This window comes from Xyrauchen texanus, chromosome 2 (genome assembly GCF_025860055.1).
Source record: "Xyrauchen texanus isolate HMW12.3.18 chromosome 2, RBS_HiC_50CHRs, whole genome shotgun sequence".
Classification (NCBI taxonomy): Eukaryota; Metazoa; Chordata; class Actinopteri; order Cypriniformes; family Catostomidae; genus Xyrauchen; species Xyrauchen texanus.
In genome coordinates, this window is record NC_068277.1 from 53,200,082 (window position 1) to 53,225,448 (window position 25,367).

Here is a 25,367-nt window from a genome sequence, read left to right on the forward strand (position 1 = left end):
ATACAGTAAATAATGTATTCAAATTATATATAATGCAGATATTTTATTTAAAGACTTAAAAGTACTGAAAATATTTTGCCCTTGTCTTTCTCTCATTCCCCTTTCAGCCCATTATGCTTATATTTAATACTCAGCAAATTCCTTTTTATCAACATGTCACACTTCCCCACCTCCCCATCGCTTCCCTCCCTCTGTCTTTAAATCCTGCCACTCTTTGGTGGTGAACACAGACCGTCTGTGGTTGGCCCATGTGCACAGGGGTGTGTAAGTATTACATAATCAGAGTGAGGATGAAAGCTTGCATCTAGTGAGTGAGGACAGAGAAAAAGAGAGCGCTGAAGTGACAGAGATTAACAAGATCAGGCCTTACTATCGTACATGGAGAGCAGCCCAGTGTGACAGAGGAGCAGTTCTGACAGTGTACAGTATATGATACTGTAGGACTGTGTGTATAGGCTGATACACAAAGCTCCTATAAGTGTGCAACACTCCCCCTCCAACTGTGGATCAACTCATTGTACAACAGGACTGCAGCAAAACATTCTGGCCCATTCATTTTTTAGCATTACTGATTTTGGGCTGAATCAGGACTCAACGGGACAAGTGAGTACTGAGTGTTTTGTGTTAAGTTTTTAGTGTGCTTTGGGGATAATGGGTAAGATGCTGTGTTCATCAGTTCACGTTGCTACAGGGAATGCTCTCCTGCTGCTAACTTTGTTTTGAAGTGTGTGTGTGCATTCATTGACTATGTGCACATATTCACGCAACTATAGTATGTCAGTGATCCAGTGTGAGTGAGTGCTTGTCTCTTTATAGACTGGAGCATGTAATTTCTTATGATTGTTTAGGGAGGAAGACAGTGGAACACCTAAACTTTGCCTAGTTCTCTGTATGTGCATTTGAATCTTAAAGGGATAGTTCACACAAAAATAAAATCGCATCTTTTCCCATACAGAATGGTTCTGAACGACATTAGGATGAGTATATGATGACAAAATGTAAATTTTTGGGGGAACTGTTCCTTTAACACTATTTTACTTATTTATGTATTTATTTACACTGACTCTGTGACCTTTGGTCATCTCTTTGGCACAAAGGCCTGGGCAAACTTAACCTGTTCAGTTGTACTCAGTTGTCACTCTGTCTGCAGCTTTAAAGTTGAATCAGCTGAATAGTCATTAATAAAACAAAGATATGTATATAAACATGATATTTCAACAAGTTATCACACATCAATCCAGAAAATAGGTGACCATGTCAATGCAGTTAAGTATCAGTCTGTAGTTTAGACTTTATTGCTGCACTATACACTCTGTTATGCATACTTTCATCTAGTGGTGTTTAACCACTTGAGCAATGAAAACAAACCGTGTGTAAGAATATCTGATTGCATATCTTCTTAACACGGGCTTGGTATTGGCTAATCAGTTGTATTTTGTTATCATTAACTTATGCATTATTCAAATTCAGAGGGCATAAATGTACCCTGTATAGAGTTCAGTGCAGTGTTGTTTAATATTTAAATGCCATCAAAACACCACATAGAAACAAACAAAAAGAGGACCACCAATTGAACACTTTGTCCAGTCAAAGCTCATAAAAAGATGATAGGATACTTTGTGCCTGACTGAGAGAACAGTGCTCACATACTACATACCCACAACAATACTACATTAATTTCCCCAAAAAAAAAACAGCGAATGTGTAATCATTTAAAAGCATTTGTGAACTCTAATGATTGATATGCCTGATCTGTTGTGAATATTACGTCTTTGGCTGGTACAATACAATACAACGGTAACACTATACAATAAGTTTCCATTCATTATCATTAGTTAATGCATTAGGTATCATGAACTAACAATTAACAATATATATATTTTTACAGCATTTATTCATCTTTGTTAATGTTAGTTAATAAAAATACAATTGTTCATTGTAAGTTCATAGTGCATTAACTAATGTAAACATATAAATTCTAAAATGTATTTATATATGTTGAAATTAACATTAACCAAGATTAATAAATGCTGTTCATTGTTAGTTCATGTAAACTAATGTAAACAATATAAATATATTGTAAAGTGTTATAAGTTAGTCATTATTGCACTCTTTTTCTGTCTATTGAATTTTGAGGTTGGCCAGAAAACGTTAACTCAGATTGCAAACTCATAAAGTTTTGTACTGCTTTAGTAGGTCTCACCTGCCTTAATGGTGGAATATTTGCTCTGCTAAGAATGCAAATAAATAGTGCATATACCTGCCCAAGCTCTAATGGACAAACAGCAGGACGTGTTAGTCAGGTGGAAAGAGAGGTGAGAGGGAATAAAATAAACTGTTATGAGTAGAGAGTAACACAAGCCCCCCCAAAAGCACAACTGATGTATGACTCTATTTAGTTTGTGTAAAGAGGTGTTTGAACATGTTGATTTTACCAGCTTGGCACTTTAGGGCAGTGTTCACATCAGTCTTTTTACTTCAGAGGATGAACTGATGCAAACTCCAACTGTAACACATTGGATACTTCATAAGCGTCTTACTGACCCTTGGACTTAGGATGGACCCCACCGAACCTCACCAAAATTACCTGCCGATTGAACTGCTATGTACCTCATTGGCAGGGTTGGGAGTAACGGAATACATGTAACAGGATTACGTATTTAAAATACAAAATAGAAGTAACTGTATTCCACTACATGATTTAAATAATTGGTAAATAGAATATTTACATTCAAAAAGTATTTTGATTTCTGAAGAGATTACATTGATTTTAATGTAATTTGTTTAATTTAATATTTAGTTAAACATATAAATGATGCGATCCAAAGTGCATTTGAACAGCAGTGAAACACTTTCTTATGATGTGTTACATTCATACGAGCAGACAGAGAAGTTTGGAGCAGAAGAAATAGAAATAAACCTTGTGTAAATTGTCAGCTTTACGCTAGGCTAAAATGCTATTTCTAGCCATTTTACATGCACATGTTTCCAGCACGATCATATTTATTCATCAAGAAAATTCACGTTGGATCATAATTTCTTTTTTTCTAGTAAGACCTTTGATATTAGGGCAAAATCATATGCTTAATAATAACCTTAAAGCAAGATCAATTTGATTGATCTTGTTTTAGAAACAACACTGCATACGATATTTAGGTTTTTCAGAGAATGTATTTTTAACATGTGTATTTTGTCTTACTGTACTGGACAGAGTTTTTATAGTCAAAACAAATGAAAAAAATCTACCAGTGCTGAAGAAGTAATCCAAAGTATTTAGAATACATTACAGACCTTGAGTAATCTAACGAAATATGTTACAAATTACATTTTACAGCATGTATTCTGTAATCTGTAGTGGAATACATTTCAAAAGTAACCCTCCCAACCCTGCTCATTGATCTCTGCCTGCATCACCTTTGTCTATTGATGGACTACACTCTTGAATTGGAATACATAGACTATCATTGAATCGCCTATCATGATCATGAATTGCCAACAAAAGCCTTCATCAGCCAACTAACAAAGGACAATGTATCTATGTGAACTTCTCCAGTTAATCAAGGAAGGACTTCAAATACATTAGTCACTAATATTACAGTTCATAATGTTCTTTTTCTTTTTAAAACACTGGTCCTTAACACTTACTTGGTTTACTTGTTTTAAACCACGACCTGCACTGCACATAAATAATTAATATTGGCATTATAGTCATGCTGGTCAGCCATAGGGTACTGGTCCCCACAGTGAGCCTGGTTTCTCCCAAGTTTATTTTTCTCTGTTAACCAACATATTATGGAGTTTTTTTGTCTTTTTATTTATGTCTTTATTTATTTTTAATGCATGATTTCCTGTAAAGCTGCTTTGAAACGATGTGTGTTGTGAAGAGCACTATACACATAAAAATAGCTTGACTTGACAATTTTAGAAGGGACCAACTGGCTATTATTTTTCCTTTATTGAGCCAGCGGTGGGTTTATACTGTAAGTGTGGCACAGCCTTCTAAATTCTAGTCTGAAAAATACATTGAACATTTCTGATGCAGTAAAGAAGGTGTGTTCATCCAAAGTAGCTGGTACACACTTTAATTTAGCTGGACTTGTTGTCATTGATGTTGTTGTCAGTACTGAAAAAATTAGGTTGTTCAATGGATTTCCGCTCATGATCAAAGCTTATGTTGACACAGGAGTCTTGATGAAGGGATTCTAATCGCCCATAAGTCTGTAGTTCAATGATTTGCAGAAGGTTTATCAGCTACAAACCCACTGACTATTTCATCTAACCACTGTGACCTTTAACCTAGAAAGAGCCAGTCAAGATGTTGCTCTACCATACACTTGGTGGAGTATATAATGATCAATAACTATTGCTTGTTGATTTGTGACATTGTTTGTGACTGACAAAGTTTGTGCTAGGGGCGTGAATGATACCTCAGGTTGGGGGAAAAGTTGTGCAATTATTTTTCTAAGCTTTTGGACTTCCGAATTCAACCTGGCAGATTGTAAGATTGTAAGAGGGTAAAAAAATCCCTTATACTTACTATGAAGAACCGGACCAAATCATATCATAGATAATTGGGGTAGAGGTTGACAGAAAGTTGATTAGATGGTGGAAAAGGCTGACAAATGATAAATCTGACTATATATTTTTAAATGATTTATTTGATTATCTTGGATAGTCTTACTTTACTGTGATCAACAATGACATAGAGGCTACAAGAGTCCAAAAATGAGTAAAATCCTAGATGTGTGCTTGTTGTGCAACCAAAATCCCAGGAATGAAGATTTGGTGCATAATGCAAGACTTTTAAATATAAACAAACCAAAATCCAATGGGGACCCTGATTTTGAAATATATGTGCTTCCAAACAAAGCATGCACACTAAAATCAGCTACAATGTATTACAATAAACATACTATAAAGTAAAAATTGTCATATGGGCTTATAAATACTGTATGAGCAGAAATTCATTAACAGTAGATCGGCATCCATCAATAGTAGATCAGCAGAGTTTGCTTGTAAATTGTCTGGTATTCCAGTAATATAAAATATTTTTTCCTTTTCTCTAGCAACACTGTCAGTCAAAATATACCAACATAACCTCCTAAATCAATAAAGATAATATAAATAAACCTTGAATAGGCAGATGGATGAGAATATCGGTTTCAATATTATGTCTGCCATCTGAGAGACTGTAGGTGAGACGAATAGTTACTTGTTTTTATATCATTATGGGTACAATCCATAGACTTCCATTAATTTTATGGATTTTATACAGATATATAATTTCTATCCCCTACCCCTAAACCTAACCCTCACAGAAACCTTTTTACACTTTAAAAAAAACAAAAAACAAAACATTGTTTAGTATGTTTAATAAGCCATTTCCTTGTGGGGACCGCTGGACACACACACACACACACACACACACACACACACACACACACACACACACACACACACACACACACACACACACACACACAGAGACCAGATGTACACAAAACGTTTAGACTGTGTATACAAGTAATTGCGAAAATGGAAAATGTTGCCAAGGTAAATGTAAATTGATCCCTTTCAGCAATGTTGAACATGGGTGTCTACTTGGTGCTATGCAATATAAAAGGGGTCATTCAACCACAAATGAAAATGTTGGCATCATATCGTTAAAACCTGTATTACATTTTACTGACATGGAACACAAAAGCAGATGTTAAGCACTCATTCATTTTGTGATTGTGGCTAACATTCTGCAAAACATCTATCTTTGTGGTCCATATAAGAAGAAGTCATACAGGTTTGTAACAAGATATGGGTGAGTGAATGACAACAGAATGTTCATTTTTGGGTGAAGTATCCCTAAAGGGTAGTTGTGGTCCTTATAGAGATTTGATTAACCTGTAAAGAGAGAAAGCTGAAACTTTCCATAGTGTCATTTATGAAATTCCAAGAAACATTTTATTCTATTTTTTTCCATTTAAACAAAATAGAAAATGATTTGACTTCAGTTGTTTTAAGAGAGCAGTGACATGCTGATAGCTTTGGAAGAATGCTAATTAATTTTAAGACCACAAGGTGGCAGCAGTTATTCATTTAAAAACATATTTCAAAAGCGCTGTATGTGAATAGATGGTTTTAGAATACAGCTCATAAAACTTAATTGGAACATTGGTTTAGTGTATACAGTAACAGATGGGGACCCTTTTTTCCAAGGATCTATACATATATTCTGAAAAAGGCAATTCTTTCAGATTATTTAATTTTGACTCCTCCGCTTTTTATTTAAATTAATTAATGAAGCATGGCTTGAACCAAAACATTTGTTTCTGCTTGGCATTTTTTTATCTGTTTGTAATACTTCTTTTATATGTTCAACTTTACCTTCTCTCTTTGTCTTTTTCTAGGATGCTCCTGCATTTGGGAGGGGCCAAGGGGTTCCTGGTCATCAGGAGGTTGGGTCTACTCTGTCGTTCTGCCCACTTATCTCCCCAAAATCTGGAATACCGACCAATTAAAAAGGTTATGGTGGCAAACAGAGGTAAGACGTGTAATCCTGAGATTAGTAGTTATTGCAAACCATGAAAAGAGGGTGAAAATTGAGGGTCTAATCCTTGTGTTAGTGCTCTGAAAGTGTAAATAGACATAGACTCAGGAGTGAACCTATCGTCATGTTCCAAATTAATGGGTTTGTTCACCCAAAAATTTTTATTCTTTCATAATTTACAGTATTTACCCTCATACCATGCCAAATGGGCATGACTTTCTTTTCTCAAATGATGATTTAAGAAGAATATCTCAGCTCTGTACTGTAGGTCCATACAATGCAAGAAAATAGTGATTTTTGACGCTCCAAAATGCACTTAAAGTCATTATAATCATAATACATCAGACAATTGTTTGATCAATGTCTTCTGAAGAGATCCAGTTGGTTTTGGGTGAGAACAGACCAAAATGTAACTCGCTTTTCACTGTACATCTTGACAGCAGTCTCCTTAGCATGATTTCAAGCTCATGCGCATGTCACTAGGAAGTGTAGTCGAGCTTGAAATAAATATTGCACAAAGAGACTACAATGGCAAGATGTACAGTGAAAAAGTTGTTATATTTTGGTCTGTTCTTACCCAAAACCAACTGGATTGCTTCAGAAGACATTAATTAAACCATTGGAGTCATATGGATGACTTTTATGCTGTCTTTATCCCTCGTCTTCTGTTGTTCAAACAGTCAAATAGTCCTGCACCCAACTCATCATTGCTTGATTAACATTGTTTAAGGTTAGAACGGGCTTCTTAAAACAAACACAGGAAGTTTCATAGCACCACAGAGACTGAGTTTACTGTTTTCAAAAAGATGAATCTATGAATGGCTTACTTATAGTTGTTTCTGCATATTAAGTTGGGAAAAAAGAAAGTATTTTAACACTAAAAAATTACATACTTCAGCTTTAAGCATTCTACATTCACTAAGGACAGCCAAAGTCTCTCTAGCAAGTCAGTCCACTGGCAGCCATCTTTGGAACGCTCTTGGAAAGCTATTTCCAGTCATGAAAGTGCTGCTCCTATCTACTGGAATGCTATAACACCGAAATCTAAAAAACGGTTGGTCAAGATTACAATCAAAGGACATATTTAAAATCAGCAGTAAAGTCTGACAACACTGGAATCATAAGTTGTGCTTCTTTACTTCGAATTACACTTAATAAATTGATTTTATAGCTAATGCCCATGCACATTCTTGAGTTGAATGAAAGGCTGTGTCTGTATCTAAAAGGCAATTGGCTCTTTTATCAGTAAGGTAGGACTTACTTTACACATCTATTGACCACTGGGCGTTCCAGTTTCTCCCATTCATTTTAATAGAAGTGTCCCATCTCTGCTAAATAGTCTCTGGTACAGCTGACATCAATCTTTTAATATTTTCTCTCTCGCCCTTCAGGAGAAATCTCCATCCGGGTGTTTCGAGCATGCACAGAGCTGGGGATCCGGACAGTGGCTGTATATTCAGAGCAAGACACAGGACAAATGCACAGGCAGAAAGCAGACGAGGCGTACCTGATTGGCAAAGGCCTGTCTCCTGTTGCAGCCTATCTCCATATCCCTGACATAATCAAAGTGGCTAAGGTTAGACATCTATATGCATTTATGCATCTATCAGTTGGACTGTTTGTCACCTTGTCTGTCACTCTTTGACTGATCTGTCTGCACTGTGCAATAAATGCACCTCTTCCAGTTCTTAGTATTCAAAACAGCACTTCTCACTGGTTCTCAAATAGATCCATTCCTGCTTTTTTGGACTGGTGTCAGAGGTACCAGCCAGATTTGGAGTATTTGGTGAACTCTCTTATTATGCCACAGGCAGCTCATCTCTCAAACCAGCAGCTTAGGCACAACAATGCACTAATAATGCATACACACACACAAACACCACATCATCATGAAACCGAACAAGCTTGCCAGCATCATCGGTTCTAACCTTAGCAGAAGGCCTCAGAATAATTAGTTTTTCTCCAATGCAATTACCATGTTGCATACAGTCAGCCAACAGAGAGAGGGGGCTTTTAAAATGCTCTCTGATTGGGATTTTAATGAAATTAGTATTTTCCAGCATCAGAATAATTAGGTCTGACTGCTGTGCCGTATACACAACCCTAGCTAAACGTTCTCATTTTTCTTTCTCTCCGTTTCTGTCTATCTCTTCCTCTCTATATTTATTCCTTCTTTCCCACTCTCAGGAAAATAATGTGGATGCAATCCACCCTGGGTATGGGTTTTTATCAGAGCGTGCAGACTTTGCCCAAGCCTGTGCCGATGCAGGGGTGAGATTCATTGGCCCGTCACCAGAGGTTGTGCGCAAGATGGGGGATAAAGTGGAAGCCCGTGCCCTGGCCATTCAAGCAGGTGCCTTTCTGCACAGCAAAAAACTCTCAAAGGGATAGTTCTCCCAAAAATTAAACATCTGTTGTCAATGACTTTCTTTCTTCTGTGGATGTTAGGCAGAATTATTGTCTCAGTCATCATTCACTTTCATTGAATCTTTTTTCTATTCAATGAAAGTGAATGGTGACCAGGTTGGAGGGGTTACTTTTAAAAATTTAATCCATTTCAAATACTGATTACTTATTAAAAGTGTAATCAGTAACTTTCAATACAATTACCATTTTAAGAAATTAATGTAATCAGATTACTTTTAATTACTTTTGGATTACCTCAAAATCCCATATTCAGTATGAATAAAGTCAAGATCACTAAGACTTTTAACTATGCCTTCTAGCTGCTAACAAATCATGTTATAATGAATAACCTTATAAATAATGTTATGAGTGATGTAATTACACTGCCTAGCCAAAACATTTTTTTGCATATGCTAATATTTTGTCAGACCCCATTTAGCTTTGTTAAAGGCACTCATTTGTTGTGGCATTGTTTCGACAACCTTATGCAACATTTATTTCCGTCCAGAGGTGCATGAATTTTTGGCCGAGATCTTGTATTGATGACGGGAGAGTCATCACTCCGTAAAGTCTTCTCCAGCACATCGCAAAAACTTTCAATGGGGTTAAGGTCAGGACTCTGTGGCAGCCAATTCATGTGTGAAAATGATTCCTCATGCTCCCTGAACCACTCTTTCACAATTTGAGACTGATGAATCTTGCCATTTTCATCCTGGAATATGCCCATGCTGTCAGGGAATAAAAAACCCATTGAAGGAATAACCTGGTCATTCAGTACATTCAGGTAGTCAGCTGACTTAATTGCCATATAACGTTGCTGAACCTATACCTGACCAATTGATTCAACCCCAGATCATAACATTGCCTCCAGAGGCTTGTACAGTGGGCACTATGCATGACAGGTGCATCGCTTCATGTGCTTCCCTTCTTACCCTGACACGCCCATCACTTTGGTATAGGGTAATTCTGGACTCATCAGACCACATGACCTTTTTCCATTGCTCCACAGTCCAATCTTTATGCTCCCTAGCAACTTTTTCCGATTAGCGGAATTGTGGCCACACAGCTGTTTAGTCCCAATCCAGTAAGTTCTCGTTGCATTGTGCATGTGGAAATGCTCTTACTTTCACTATTAAACATAGCCGTGAGTTCTACTCTTGATCTTTTAGAATGTGACTTCAAGAGATTTAGTGATCTCCAATCACGATCATTCAAGATTTTTTCTGACCATATTTCTTCCGCAAAGCTGATGGTTCACCACTATCCTTCCAGGTTTAAATAATGTGTTGGACATTTCTGAAGCCAATTCCAGTGATTTCAACAATTTCTTTAGTTGTTTGCTTTGCTTGATGCAGGCTAATATTTTGGTTCTTCTGAAACATCTTTTCCACAACCACGGGTATGTCTTCTGACATGGTTGTTCAAGAAATGATAAGCTACACACTGCATCAGTTAGGGTTAACAGCTGAAACATTAATCACTGCAATAATTATCCAATCATAGGCTCTTAAATACCTGCTTATTTAAATTCAAAAGGCAACTTTTTTTTGGCCAGGCTGTTTTATTATATGTACTGTAATGTTCAAAAGTCTCACATAAGATGTTTGACAAAAACATTTGTCTTAAGATCATTATTTATATATTCAGCTTTAGCGTGTCATTAGGAAATACACATTTTAGACTCCCAAATATTCCTTTCCGAAATAGAATAGATTAAAATAGAAATGTGTTGAATAGACTAGAAGAACAGGGAGCCCTGCAACAGATGGCATGGCCCCCACAGAGCTCCCCACTGAACATCAAGTCAGTCTGAGATTACATGAAGAGACAGAGGCAATTGAGACAGCATAGAAATATAAAAAAAACTGGTGCATTCTCCAAGAAGCTTGGAACATTCTATCTACCAACAAACAAGAAAAACTGTGTCCAGGTATACATAGGCATTTTTACTGGACTTGTAAGACACTAATTGATAAATGAAAACTATTTATGGCATTATTTTGAAGACATCCTCTCTATGCTACATGTTTCACAAGTGCCAACAACTTTTGTACAGTATATAAAAAAAACATGAAAAACAAGGACACTGCCTACTTAATAGGAAAACAAAATATGTTCAAATGCAGAACAACTGAGTATTTTTAAACAAATCAGAGGAGTCCTCTCTCTGCTACAGAAAATGGCTTAATTTCTTATCAAGCAAATACAACTCTAACTGATGCACTAAATTATGTCTTGGTTAACATGAACCAGAATCTGACAGGATATTCCTCAGATTCAAAAACACTGCAAAGTTTAATTCTGCCATGTAATGCATTATGCGTATAAACTAATTTGCACCATGCATTACCTCCCCACTGCCGTAGGTATAGAACTTCATCATCATCATTATTATTAATGCAATGCCTCCATTGTCTTTCCTCTGCTTGTGATCCACAGTCCAACATCACCAGCTAACGTTTATGGGTTATTCAATGGTACTGCCATGAATGTAAGGCAATGAAGGCAGACGAAGCTTACTTTATTGTTAACAAAAACACAAAGGAAAACCCTAAGTGGGGAAATAAACATAAATAGAGAACTCGGGCAGGGACCACAGACCAGGGTAACAACATTCACAAACATTCAACGACTGACAGAGACTGAACAAACAGACAGGGTTTAAATACAAAAACATGGGACAAAGGGGCCAATGAACAAACAGAACACAAACTAGATGACAAGGTGATTAACAGAAACCAAAGGCAAATTAACAAGGGCAGGTGAAAACAATGACAGAGAACACGAACGCTAACAAGGAGACTATGGAGTTAAACAAGGGACAAAAGTGAAAAACTAAGGAGTGCAAAAGTGACAAAAATGGCAAACAAAAAGGGCAACAGTGAAACAAGACAAGGTGTACATAACAGGTACCTTTTAATGAGGATTTTAATTAAAAAAAAAACAAAAACAAAACAGAAATTCTAGTTTTAAAGAATTTGTAGTGTGTCTTTACTTATTCATACACTCTATGAGATTTGAAATGTTACATTTGCCAGAATTTCTCCCTCACCCATACTTTTGAACTGTTATCAACAATACATTTATAATAAGTATCAAATTCAACTAAAACAGTACTTAATACAATTTTTTATTTTTAACAATTGGTATTTATGTTTACAAATTACATATTTTAATAATAATAAAAATATGCTGTCCCTATTGCTAGTACTTCATCCCGTACATCACAAAAGTATTTCAGAGAACAACTTTAGAGTTCCAACTGAAGTTATGATCGAAATGAGAGGTGAAGTGACATTTTGACAGTAGACATCCCATGTATCTGTGCAGGCCTCACGTTAGTTAGGTTAGCTAAATCATGTTAGCTCGTGTGATTTAGCTAACCTAACTAATGTGAAGATTGTCATGTGGGTCTTCTTGCCTTTAAATACTTCTTTACATTATATGTTGGGTCCTTGGAAAATGAGTGCATCTTCACAGCTGTGTAATAGCACTGAATTGTATTTTTGTTCAATTTTCTCCTTTGAATAGACAAGAATGTCAAAGTTTCCATGAAAATAATATTTTTTTTGAGTGTTCATCGCGATGAAACAGGTCTTTAAATGGTTTGACCTTGTTTGCCTTGAGAGCACAATGGTGATGTGAGACAGGGGTTACATTTACATTTATGCATTTGGCAGACACTTTTATCCAAAGCGACTTACAGTGCAATTATTACAGGGACAATCCCCCCAGAGCAACCTGGAGTTAAGTGCCTTGCTCAAGGACACAATGGTGGTGGTCATGGGTTTAGAACCTGCGACCTTCTGATTAACAGCCCTGTGCTTTAGCCACTACACCACCACCACTCCATGGTTATATGGGTTATTTGCGCATGCGACAGTAAGTTGTGCTCCTGACTCATTTGAGTCTTGAGAAAGATGAAGAGATGTTGAGCACACATCTGATCATACCTGAACCAATTTAAAGCAAGCAGCAGATTATATAATTTTATGTTAGGAGGATCTTTTGTATCTTTAGTTATAAATGAAACATTTGAATCCTACTAGTAATCCCAATTTTTACCAAAAGTAACTGCAGTTACCCATATTTGTATCCTGATTACATATAACAATTACAAGTATTCTGTTACTCCCCAAGCCTGATGGTGACTGAGGCAGCCCTTCACATTCTGCTTAATATCTCCTTTTGTGTTCACCGGAGGAAAGAAAGTCATGCAGGTTTGGAAGTTTATGAAGGTAAATTAATAATGACATAATTTTCATTGTTAGGTGATATATTCTGGTACATATAGGTAATATGCTGAGTAAGATATATTCTGGTACATATAGGTAATATGCTGAGTAAGATATATTCTGGTACATATAGGTAATATGCTGAGTAAGATATATTCTGGTACATATAGGTAATATGCTGAGTAAGATATATTCTGGTACATATAGGTAATATGCTGAGTAAGATATATTCTGGTACATATAGGTAATATGCTGAGTAAGATAGCTTATCTTACTCAGCATATTACCTATATGTACCAGAATATATCACCTAACAATGAAAATTATGTCATTTTAATAAAATTGAACTTGGATTTCATGTTTTATGTGAATTTGAATCTCCAATTTCTAATTTGAGTGACTTGCATATAAAACATTTAGTAAGTTATTGAATGTATGTGTGTGTTTTTGTGTGTGAAGGTGTCCCAGTGGTTCCAGGGACAAACTCTCCCATCTCCTCTTTGCAAGATGCTCGGGAATTTGCTGAAACATACGACTTTCCCATCATCTTCAAAGCTGCATATGGAGGAGGAGGCCGTGGCATGAGGGTGGTCAGAAATTATGAGGTCTGTGTATTTTTTAAGCTTGAAGGCAAAACAATTAAATATGTGGGAAGCAGCACCATCACATTTTTCAAGAGAAAAAACAAAACACTTAATAATGAATTGCTCAGTGTTATTAACCCTCTGATGTATAACATCGACTACAGTGGTAGATGTATTTTTTTAAAATCCCAATTTAACCATTCAAGGTAAACCACTGCCCACAAGGTAAGTGTGCTCCTCTCAAGCCTTATTGAGTGTTCAGGAAACCCCGCCTCCAGAATCTGCATGTCTACACAAGTTAATGATTAACGGTCAGATTCATCGACCTAGTCCCAAATGTCAATATCCACTTGAAACTTATATTTTTATATAAGTTACTTGGTATACATTCCTTAAACATAAAAACATCAAATTTAACAGAGGAGAGTGTTTATACCTGAATAATAGTGTCCTAACAATACTTGAAGAGACTCAAAGAGGCTGGGATGAACTCTCCCATCCTCAACAACTTCAGACATGTTGTGGAAAGTATTCTGGCCAGCAACATTAATGTTTTAGTGCTGCTCGACCACTGAGAAGGTCGTCACAAATTAGGTGATGAACACTTTTACAATGGTGTAAAAGCTTTGGTGTCGAACATTAAATATCGCTACACTACATAGCATTACATTTACATTAAAGTGCAATGAAAGATTGAATTTATAGGTTGACTTCACGTACAGTCTATACACTTTCAAAACTTTGGCTGTTTGTAATTGCATGTATGCTATAACTTAATACTGTTGCCGTATCTACACTCACTGAAATCTTCATTAGGAACACGTATACACTAACTTATTCATGCAATTATCTATTCAACCAATCGTGTGGCAGCAGTGCAATGCATAATATCATGCAGATACAGGTCAGGAGCTACAATTAATTTTCACATCAACCATCAGAATAGGGAAAATAAATTATCTCAGTGATTTCGACTATGGCATGATTGTTGGTGCCAGACGGGCTGGTTTCAGTATTTCTGTAACTGCTGATCTCCTGGGATTTTCACACACAACAGTCTCTAGAGTTTACTCAGAATTGTACCAAAAACAAAAAACATCCAGTGAGGATCTGTTCTATGGATGGAAACACCTTATTGATGAGAGAGGTCAACGGGCACTGGCCAGACTGGTTCAAGCTGACAGAAAGGCTACGGTAACTCCGATAACTGCTCTGTACAATTGTAGTGAGCAGAATAGCATCTCAGAATGCACAAAACGTTGAAACTTGAGGTGGATGGGGTACAACAGCTGAACACCATGTCTGGAAATATACTAGGACCATAGTGTTCCTAATAAAGAGCTAAGTGAGACAATTATGTTACATTAGTAAAATAGTCTTAACATAGCCAGTGTTCTTTTTGTTTTTAGCCAAAGACTTCTATATGAGTTATAATATACTGTACTCTTGTAAGGTAGAATGCGATTCCGAATTGAGCCATGTTCATTATTTTCCAAACTCTTTCCGCTCACCATTGTTTAAATGCTCCAAACTCACACCATTTCTAATACAGGTTGACATGTCAGACTGCCTACATAAAATTTTGTTTTTTTCCTGGGAAGTTGATTGGAAAGTAATTCCAAATTACAAAAAACAATGGCCCATTAATAGTTAGGGTTTTAATTTTAGTAGGAGAAACTGATCCTATACCAGCAGTTACAAAAAAGTTATATCATGGAACAACAATCAGAAGCTATATTTGAGTGAAAATTAATAAGGATTTTTATATTTCCATTCAGGCCGGCTCTACAGGGGGGCCTGGCCCACCCAGTAAAGAGCTCAGCCTACCTTGACAACCACACCCACATGCACCTCTCCACCTGTTCAGCCAACCCGGAGGGTCCAATAGCCCACCTTACATCTTAGAGCTGGAGCTGGGCCTGTTTCCATTGATTTTTCGCCTTATGCCTGACAAGGAATTTTGGGAGTTCACAGTATATTACTTGTGAAGGCATTGCCCCCTAATGGTCATCCCTGGCAATGGTTCTGAATCACTGCCCTGATTAAAAATAAATTGAGTCTTGGAGTCAATTCCATTGACTCCAACAGCTGTTTGACTCCAAAAAAACAAAACAAACAAACAAAAAAAAAACTTGGAATTGAACACGTTTCAGGATTTTTAACAGCAGTGCCTTTAGTAATGGCCAGCAGTACCCTGCGCTAGTCAAATACTGTACCTGCAATTTATTATAACCCTAGACCAATAAAACTGTTAACGGCTCCATCCTCAGTGGAAATCAGGATTGTGTATATTGTTTGTTTTATGTCTGTCTATGCTTTCTTATTTTATTACTGCTTATCCATTGTATTTCAGTACAATATATTCTCACTGTCCTCCATTTGACACTTTGCTAGCTGTACATAGTCCATTTTCTGTATTTATTGCCACTTGTGACAAGTCTTTAGTATTTATTGCCTGAGTCTATAAGACACTGCGAGACAACAACTGTTAAATGTTCTGCCTCGTGGTTTCTAAAGACAGTTAATTTTATATCTTGACCTACTACACAGGAGAAAAAGTCAAATAAATGTCTAGTTTGGAATTGTGGTCGCTATTCCACAAATAATAGGTTGCTTGCCTTTTATTCCCTGATATTTTGGATTTAATTTCAGTTTATAAGACATTCACATCAAAGGATCCCTTTCACAAACTATGGCCAACTTTAAATTAGAGATACAGATTAAAAAGAAGACTTGAATAGCAGGCCTAGTACTACAAACAGTGATGAACAAAACTAACTGAACTTATAGTGGAATACATGTCTACTGTTTTAATGAATAAATAACCTATACTTTATACTGATTAATAAGTCATGTTTACCATGAGCATTTTTGGTCATCGTTTTGATTATTGTAATACTAAATAGATTTTGTTATTGATTTGCAGGAACTAGAGGAAAATTATCAGAGAGCATACTCAGAGGCTCTGGCTGCTTTCGGCAATGGTGCTCTCTTTGTTGAAAAGTTCATCGAGAAACCACGACACATTGAAGTGCAAATTCTTGGTGAGTATAATTTGTGTGGGGTTTTCTTTTGTACTTTCAAGACAATTTGTCTGTAAGTCTCTAGTAGGTGTGTGCACCTTTGTTTACTATGCTTACTATGATCTATTAGCTTCTCTATGGTGTATTGCAGCTATTATAGCTGAGTATTTTGGCTCATTAGATGTTATTTGTTCATCTGGAACCCAGTGCATAGATAACATACAGCTGGAAATGAATTGGGCTTGTTAACAGAAAATGACTCTGTGTGTGTCCAGGGAATACCAACTACATGCTGTCTCTTTCTCACTCTCGCTATCAGATAAACACAATCACATATTCTTTTTACTTATTTTCTGACTGCCTTCTAGTTATCCTTTATGAATCTAATCCCAAACCCATGCAGACATACTCTCAAGCTGAAATATTCTTCCTGCAATTAACTTTAAATTAAAGAAGAGTATCAGAAAACACTGCATGTTGAAAGAAGAAGCTGGTTCTACTGTTGGAGATCAGTTTAAGACAGGGAAACTTAAACATTTCTCTCTCCTTGTCTCTTCATCCTTTTCCCTTTATTTATAATTTTCTCTTTCCGTCTCAGGTGATAAATATGGAAATGTTATTCATCTTTATGAGAGGGATTGCTCTATCCAGAGAAGACATCAGAAAGTTGTGGAGATCGCTCCTGCTGCTCAGCTAGACCCTCGCCTCAGAGACAGACTGACCTCAGACTCGGTCATCTTGGCCAAACAGGTACTCACACACACACTGATATATATGGAATACAAATGCATCCACAACCTAAGACCTAGCTTACACACACATGCACACTTTTTTCTGTTAGCAACATAGCCCCTTGAACTTGCCTTGGAGACGGCATGACAGTATGAGTCAATCAACTCAAAGTTATATACCTTCTCTCACTTCATTATGCCTGGTCACACACACACACACCCTCAAGGAATGGCACCCCGGCCCAGATTTCTCAGACTCCTGTGCAGAATGTGTGTACTGAATGATTAGCATATGTTAGCGCTCAGTGCTGGTCTTTTTAAAAAGGCTATGTCACAGTGAAGGTTGAGCTTTATTTATTGATGTGTTCAATAGTGACAGGTGGAGGCAATGATGAAGGAGTGAAACAACTGATATTATTCTCAGTGATTTTTTGTCATTATGGATATATGCCATTTACCAATCTATTTTTTTCTCTCATGCTGATGGGTTCTTTGAACTTGTTTTCTGTTAGCCAACCGGCTTGCACACAGGTGGCATGTTAAGTCAATTGGCTCGCATGGTGTAAGCTGATTGATCCTTTGACATGTAATCAGGTAGCCAATCAACTAAAATCTCTCTCTCTTTGTCTAACATTTAAATGGTTCGTTTTTGTATATAAGCCAGTTTGACTAGCAGTGCGCTGCTAGTTTTTATCTCTGAAACCCACCTCCTTGATCTGCTACATAGGTATTGTTTCTCTATTTGTTCAGCAGCATGTCATACATGCTCGATACAACATGTCTTGCATTTTGTTTTCTTTTTCGAATTGTGCAGCAGCAGCAACATGTCCACATGCTTAGCTCTGCTTAACTCTGTATTTCTGTGTATTTTCTAGCAGTAGCTAGTCTCCGTACTTGCTCTGCTGCAGCAGCAGCATAGAAAATCTATTCTGCCAAGACCAAGATCCTATCAGCCGCTTTTCCACTGTCAGGCCAGTGTTAGCCAGGGCTATCAATTGGCCAGACGGGGCCAGTAGCCTCGGACCTTGAGCTGCAAGACTAAAATCGGCCTGCATTCCCACCATCGGGCCAATAGCCCCACAGCTTTGCCCTAAATCTGCCCTTAATATGCCGCCCTGGTGCCAACATCACACACACCAAGGTTATTTCACAACCAAGAGGGAAGCTCAAGCTGAGGTATCATGTTATCTAGCTATCCAGAATATCGATTTTATATCATATGTAAACATTAGCTAGATCTGAAGATAAGTTAGCGTTAACAACTCAACGACTGTAACTGCCATTGTTTTCCGATTGGTCTCTCCACTAACAGCAGGACGATGTCCCAACACACAGTCCATGATCACGAACCATGGAATGTTATCCCATTTGGCACCGCTTTGTTCGTTGCATTTTAACTGATTTATACTGTGCCCACAAATGTTAAAATGTTTCCAGAACCTGAAACGCTAGATACACAACCTGGCAAGTTTGGCGATCTTGGTGTTGACCTGACTCAGCGAAACTCCGCCTTTGACATTGACATCACCTCAATCCCCAGTTGGCCTTGTTTCACCCAAGGGTAATCAGCTGGCCATTGGCTGTTGGCCCAGAGGTAGCCAAGAGGAGGCATGATGAAGCCCCGGAAGTGACAGAAGACAAACTGGCAAACACTAGCACGCGCTCATGTGGCCCGATAGTGGAAACACGGCCAATGTAGTATACGGACATACGGGTATAAAAGGAGGGAATCGTGCATCTCACCATTCAGGTTTTGCACTGAGGAGCCAAGAATGAGGTTTGGCGTCATGGCCTGGGGGACACAACATCTCGTTCCCTCCATCAGGGAACGGAGGTTATGACAGTAACCTAGACGTTCCCTGTCTGTCTCTCACTTCGACATTGTGTTGAATGAAGAGACACTAGGGGTCCCTATTCAATCACACCATGAGCTGAACCGTGTACGTGCGCTGCTGACGCAGGTGTGGGCAGGCAGTTGTGTGCCAAGCGACAGGCTGCCTCAGACTGCATGTACCTGTCCCCAATCCCCATAAAATCATCATAAACTTTTCAGGTTCCCGGCACCCCGAAGGGGGGAACAAAGCGACGTGCCAAGCATGGGAGCAGGCCATCTTAACCCTATCACACGCATGGGGAACGCGTTCTATTCCAATTCCTATTCTTTTTGGGGTTAAATACCCTGCAGAGACCACCACCTGCCCAGGCTGGGGGGAGGTAAAGAGTGGCGGAATACTTCAGGGAGGAGTTGCTACAAACACGGTGACCGGGGGGCAGGTGGGATTGCCCAAGGGAGATGCGGGTCCGCCCGTAGGGGGACCGTACCATGGAAAATATACACAGTGGGATTAATCCACACAAGGGCCCATCCTGTGGAGCACCTATTCCAGTACAGAGTAATTTTAGTACCCGTAGTGGGTCTGGTTTGGGAATTCCTCTGCTGAATTCACGGACCAGAGGGCTAGGGAGTTAGTGGGATCTCCTTGGATAAGAGCGCACATGATTGCCTCAGTGGAGGGGAAAGGCGCTAGGCACAAGCGGTACACCAGGTCCGTTGTTCCACATTACCGAGTTCTACCAGCACGGACCTGAGAAAACACAGGCAGGTAGCGTGGCGTCAGGAGACAAAAGCGCATCCTCTGGACTCGTCAGAATGCCGGGACTGCTGAAGTGTGCCACCGGGTTGCCGTGAGAACAGCATTTGCAGCTCAGGTGACCCAGGGAAAGAGGAAATTGCTCTTATTGAAAAAGTGGGTACCGCAGCCCGAAGGGGGTGCGGCAAAGAAAATACCTTGAACTGAAGATTCTCCTCCTGGCCCTCTACCAGGGGACGGAGTGGTCTACTTACCAGCTCCAGAGCAAACGTCTCATTCCCTGGGTCATGCGTCTAAGGAACGCTTTGGAGCCTTCAAGATCCTCAAGGACGTTCGGGAGACGGGAGGCGTGAGTTTCCTGCGGGGCACTTGACGCTGGGGCTGAGGTTGGGCACAGGTTGGGGCGGAGCTGGCTGTCATCTGGAAGCTGCAGGAGGATGCCCTCGGCGAGCAAATGGAGCTGGTGCAGCGGTGCTGGTGCAGCGGCGGGTCATGATGTGGGAAATGGCCTCCGTCTGTTTCTTCACCACTGTGAACTGCTGGGTGAAGTCCTCCACATTGTTGCGCAATAGACCAAACTTCAGCCAGAGATGACATTCCTGGACCACGAGGGTAGCCATCGTCTGCCCGAGTCTTTCATATCAGAAGCCAGAAAGCTCTGCGATGCAGCGGCAAACTCATCGTCCAGCTCGGGGGGCTCGAATGAGTAAGCAGACTGGTTGTGAAACGGAGCCCGCTGCCATCCCCAAATCGCCTCCATTGCCAGCTGGGTCGTCCACTATCCAGTGGGAAGAAGGAGCGTCATGGGGGGGGGGGGGCGGCTGGAGTGCCGTTCCTCTTTAAGAAGGAAAGGGGCCAAAATTGCCATGGTGAGTTTCTCGTAGTGAGAACACGAACCATCCACAAATGCTTCCTCAGTGTGATCGCTGCATAGACACACGAGACAGCGTCTGTGACCGTCAGGAGCGAAGAGAAATCGACCACATCCAGGAACTACAGAGGGGCGGAAGGGCATCTTTATAAAGACGCGTCCTGAAAAGGATGTTCAATGCCGCTGTGTATTGCTCTTTTAAGAAAATATTCTCTTTTAGAAGCGCTGTCGAAGCGCCCAGGGGCAAAGCTGCACTGCCATGCAGAGAAGGAGAAAGTCGCTGATATGCACCGTAGATCCAACAGCATACAATCTATAGAGATGAGTGGAACAGTAAGTTACCTGTCTATGTGTTTGTCAAGCCGGTCCCAGCTTCCTCCTTTCTTGTGGGGTTCCGTTGCTAAAACTGGGCTTATTTCTTTTTATTTGAAGTCAAATAATCGCTGCTTCAGCAGAACTAAATACTGTGAAGTGATTACCGTGAATAACACCATGGCACTGTGTGATGGCCATTATGAAAATGAGAAGAATGACAGAAATAAGGATGGTAAAGAGATACTTTGACTATTACAATGAAAAGAGTTCTTCGATGTCAGAAGCTTCCAGTGGAAAGTCAGTAGTCTATGATTGGAAGGAAAAAGAAAAGGGGAAACACTCCTGATGCTTTCTGGGCAAGTGTTTATATTTGTAGGGAAGAATCTGTGTTGATCTGCAAATTCTTGCATGCACACACACACACACACACACACACACACACACACACACACTCTAGATATCTCCACTAACTTAGATGTTAGTGACAAAAGGATCACAGATTTTAGAGATGGACTCGCCACCCATTGATTACAAGGTGTGCGTGTGTCGGTTAACAATTCCAATCTGTTGATAAACCACATGCTGTCAGTTTTGATGAGTCACTTGCCTCAGTCAAATCTGTATGTATCATCCTTTGAAATGTTATTAGTTATGCTGGCAGGAGTTGAGAAAAGGTAAAGAGAGAGTGAAAACAAGAGACAGTGTGTGTGTGTGTGTGTGAGAGAGAGAGAGAGAGAGAGAGAGTGATCAAGGGATGACAGAAAAAGATGGAGAGACAGGATAAATCAATATTGGGCAGGTGCAAAAGACGGGATCGATTCATTGTTCTCTTCTTTGGCTTGATGAAACCTGGCAAGCTGATGTTGCATGTCTACAGTCGTTTCCCTGTACACCTTGAATATTAATACATTTACACAGGTGGCGGTATTTAATTGAAACTGCTTTCTACATTTCAATTAATGCTTTTGGAATTTTTTTTACAAAAACTGAAATGTACCTACCTTACATTACCCTATAATTACTTATTTTTCTTGTATTCTCAGTAGTAAAGTGATTAAGATTTAATTTATACAGACAACTAGTAACCCCAGCAGTAATTAAATGTGTTCTGTGCCTACTTAAAAAACCTGACAGTTTTTATTAATTATCTGCATAAGCTGATATGCTTGCTTTAGCCTCTGATTGCTCTCTCGGATCTCAGTTGCCTCCACGTCTGAGACAGTCAATCCGTGCATCTTATCACCTGTCTTGTTGAGCGTGTTACCGCGGAGACCTAGCGCATGTGGAGGCTTGCGCTATTATCCACGCACAACTCATCACACACAATGCGAACTGCATTATAGTGTCCATGAGGAGGTTATCCCAATGTGACTCTACCCACCCTAGCAACTGGTCCAATTGGTTGCTTAGGGAGCAGGGGCAGACTGGTCATTGGGAGAACCCGGTGGGTCAGCCACGAAACAGGGCCAAATGGGCTGCGATATGTTGAAATGAGCTGCTGCGTTATGCAAAACGTGCCATAAAATGGTGCTACGATATGTCAAAGGGGGCAGCGATATGTAGAAAAGGACAGCGACCCCCCCCCTTTTGGACCAGTCTCTATGTAAAATCCCAGGCCAGTTTCTCAAACCAGTCCACCCCTGTTAGGAAGCCTGACTGGAGTCACTCTGCATGCCCTGTATTTGAACTTGCAACTGTAGGTGTGGTAGTCAGTATCTTTACTTGCTGAGCTACTCAGGCACCCAGAAAGTGTATTATTAGATACTGTAATTAGTATTTTTGGTTTTAAGTTTTTCACAATTTTTATTCAACTTTTGATTTAGGGAGGTAATATAACAGTCCTGCGGTGTTACAAATAAATAATTACAACTATTCCATGTATTCTCTCAATTAATAACAAGTCGAAGAAGTACATGCACAATCGTTATAATATGATTTTAAAAAGGCTGTATTTGTCACGGTGATTTGGTGAGTTTTTTCAGTTTGTTTTTTATGTTTTGTATGTATTTTCTCTTCAACAAGTCTTGCAGGTGTGGCCGGCATATGCATGATCAGTGTTTCATAGGAACATTGTTCCCAGGGGAACACTGATCATGCCACTAATTAGCATGCCGAGCAACACCTGGTTCCCCTCTAATTCCCTCCCTTCTTAAGCCCTTCGTGTTCTCAGTATCTTTGATAGATTGTTGTTTGGGGTGAAGTATCTAACCTCACTCTCTCTGCCTAGTTGGTCCTGTCTCATGTATCTGTTGGTTGCCCATCTGTTGGTTGTCTTTGTCCACATGTCATGAGCTAGATCATCCTATCCTGCTGTATGTTGTTCTGCACCTCACTAAGCTTCAACGTAGGATTCCACAAATCTATTCCTGACTTCCACAATGCACACATTCATTCTACGAACACACTCTTCATGGATTGCCCCTTGCATGGCCATGGTGTGCACGTGCTTCTCAGAGATCTCTTCCCACAGCTGCAGCCGGTGCCAGGATCCTCGACATCCACAACTCAGTGATGTCTTATATTTTTTGTAAATAAATCCTTTGAACTGTTTGAACTTTGGGTCTGTTTGTTTCGCTATCGCTCTGACAGTTTTTGGATGTTGTTTAGCATGTCACCCTGCAGGATACTGTTACACCTTAATACAGTTTAAACACATCTGCTTTATAGATATTTATAATTTATATTATCCACATAAATTCTAAACACTAATGATAACAACTGTTAGAATAAACAAAGAGTGTCAAATTTAATGAATTTGTTAAAACTGTGATTTTTTTTCAATAGTGGCAAAATATAACTTCTTGCAGACAGTTATTCTCAAGATTGGGTTGAACTTTTCAGATTTGTTCCCACACCAAATTCAGTAGTACTGCCCCACATTGCCCTACTAATTGCCTGTCTAAAAATCTGACTTTGTAGACATTTTAGTCCTGGAATCTTTTCAATTTTAAATGAACTACCATATATTTTTTTCTCCTGTGAATCATATTTAGACAAGTGTCATTTTTAAAGACCCCTGTGATGTAATGCCAGATGCTTTTCATTTGAAATTATCAAAATAATTTTTAATTTACAAGGATTCTTGTTTGTTATTCAACACTGAGGACAAGTGAAAGCTATATATCCATATTCAGCTCAAAATGGCGTGATCAACTTGAGGCATAACATAAATGTATCATTTATAATTTACATTTATAATTTTCTTCATCATAAAATTACAGGTGAATGAATGTCTTTTTTACGAAGAGACCATGAAAACATGTCATCAGCTTCCCACATACATTGCATTCACTGCAAGTTTGACATGTTAAATAGCCTACCCTACAGAAGCTACACCGGTGTTCAAGGACTTTAATGGTATCTCGTGGTCACTTAATTACTCATATCTGAAAGTAGGCTGTGTTTTAAGAAGACAGCATTTTTTGACATTTAAGCCTTAGCTTCAAAGAATTGTCTTTTGCATGATATCTGCTGGAAGGTTCTGGGACAGAGTTGCGTTTCATGAACATCCTAGGACGATATAGCATATAGGTACAGAGTAAGCTGAGTAAAAGGCTCAGTCAAATTCATAAGATTAAAATGATAAAGCAGATTCACTGATAAGCCAATTAGAAGACTTTGAGTTGCTTTCTGCCTATCAATTATTTTGAGTGTACAGAGCAGCCCATATGTGTAAGGTGAGAGTTTTAAACGGCATATTAAATATCATAAGCAGTTTGTTAGTTGTTAGTTTCTTGTTCGAGAATGCTATTTCGTGTTGCTTTTGCAGAAAGTCTAATTCAGTGGCTAAAATTGCTTAAAGCTATCAAGAGAGGTAAACATTTTTCACACTCCTGGCTAAACAAAACAAACATCTTCTTGGCAATATTTTCATATTTGACTATGGCTATTTTTCTCATGACACTTGGTGGAATACTCCATTAAAGACCAGACTTATGTCATGACACTTGACTTGAGGGCCATAGAGAGTATATGGATTGTATGTACAAATGCCATTACAGTCTCTGTCTTGGATAGAAGCATCACCAGCAGCTCTTGTTTGTTTTGGCATGCCTAAACTCTTTGTTACT

General features: G+C 38.9%; 1 protein-coding gene across 1 annotated transcript in view; it reads left to right on the plus strand.

The window, feature by feature from the left end:
- The first annotated feature begins 246 nt into the window (after positions 1-246).
- pcxb (pyruvate carboxylase b) overlaps positions 247-25,367 on the plus strand; it is a 299,005-nt gene continuing 273,884 nt past the window's right edge. Inside the window, exons 1-7 of the mRNA XM_052091332.1 lie at positions 247-603; positions 6,402-6,535; positions 7,933-8,117; positions 8,729-8,894; positions 13,642-13,787; positions 16,693-16,810; positions 17,388-17,539. Of these exons, the coding sequence (XP_051947292.1) occupies positions 6,403-6,535; positions 7,933-8,117; positions 8,729-8,894; positions 13,642-13,787; positions 16,693-16,810; positions 17,388-17,539 (900 nt within the window). The 5' untranslated portion in view covers positions 247-603; position 6,402. The remainder of the gene's footprint in view (positions 604-6,401; positions 6,536-7,932; positions 8,118-8,728; positions 8,895-13,641; positions 13,788-16,692; positions 16,811-17,387; positions 17,540-25,367) is intronic.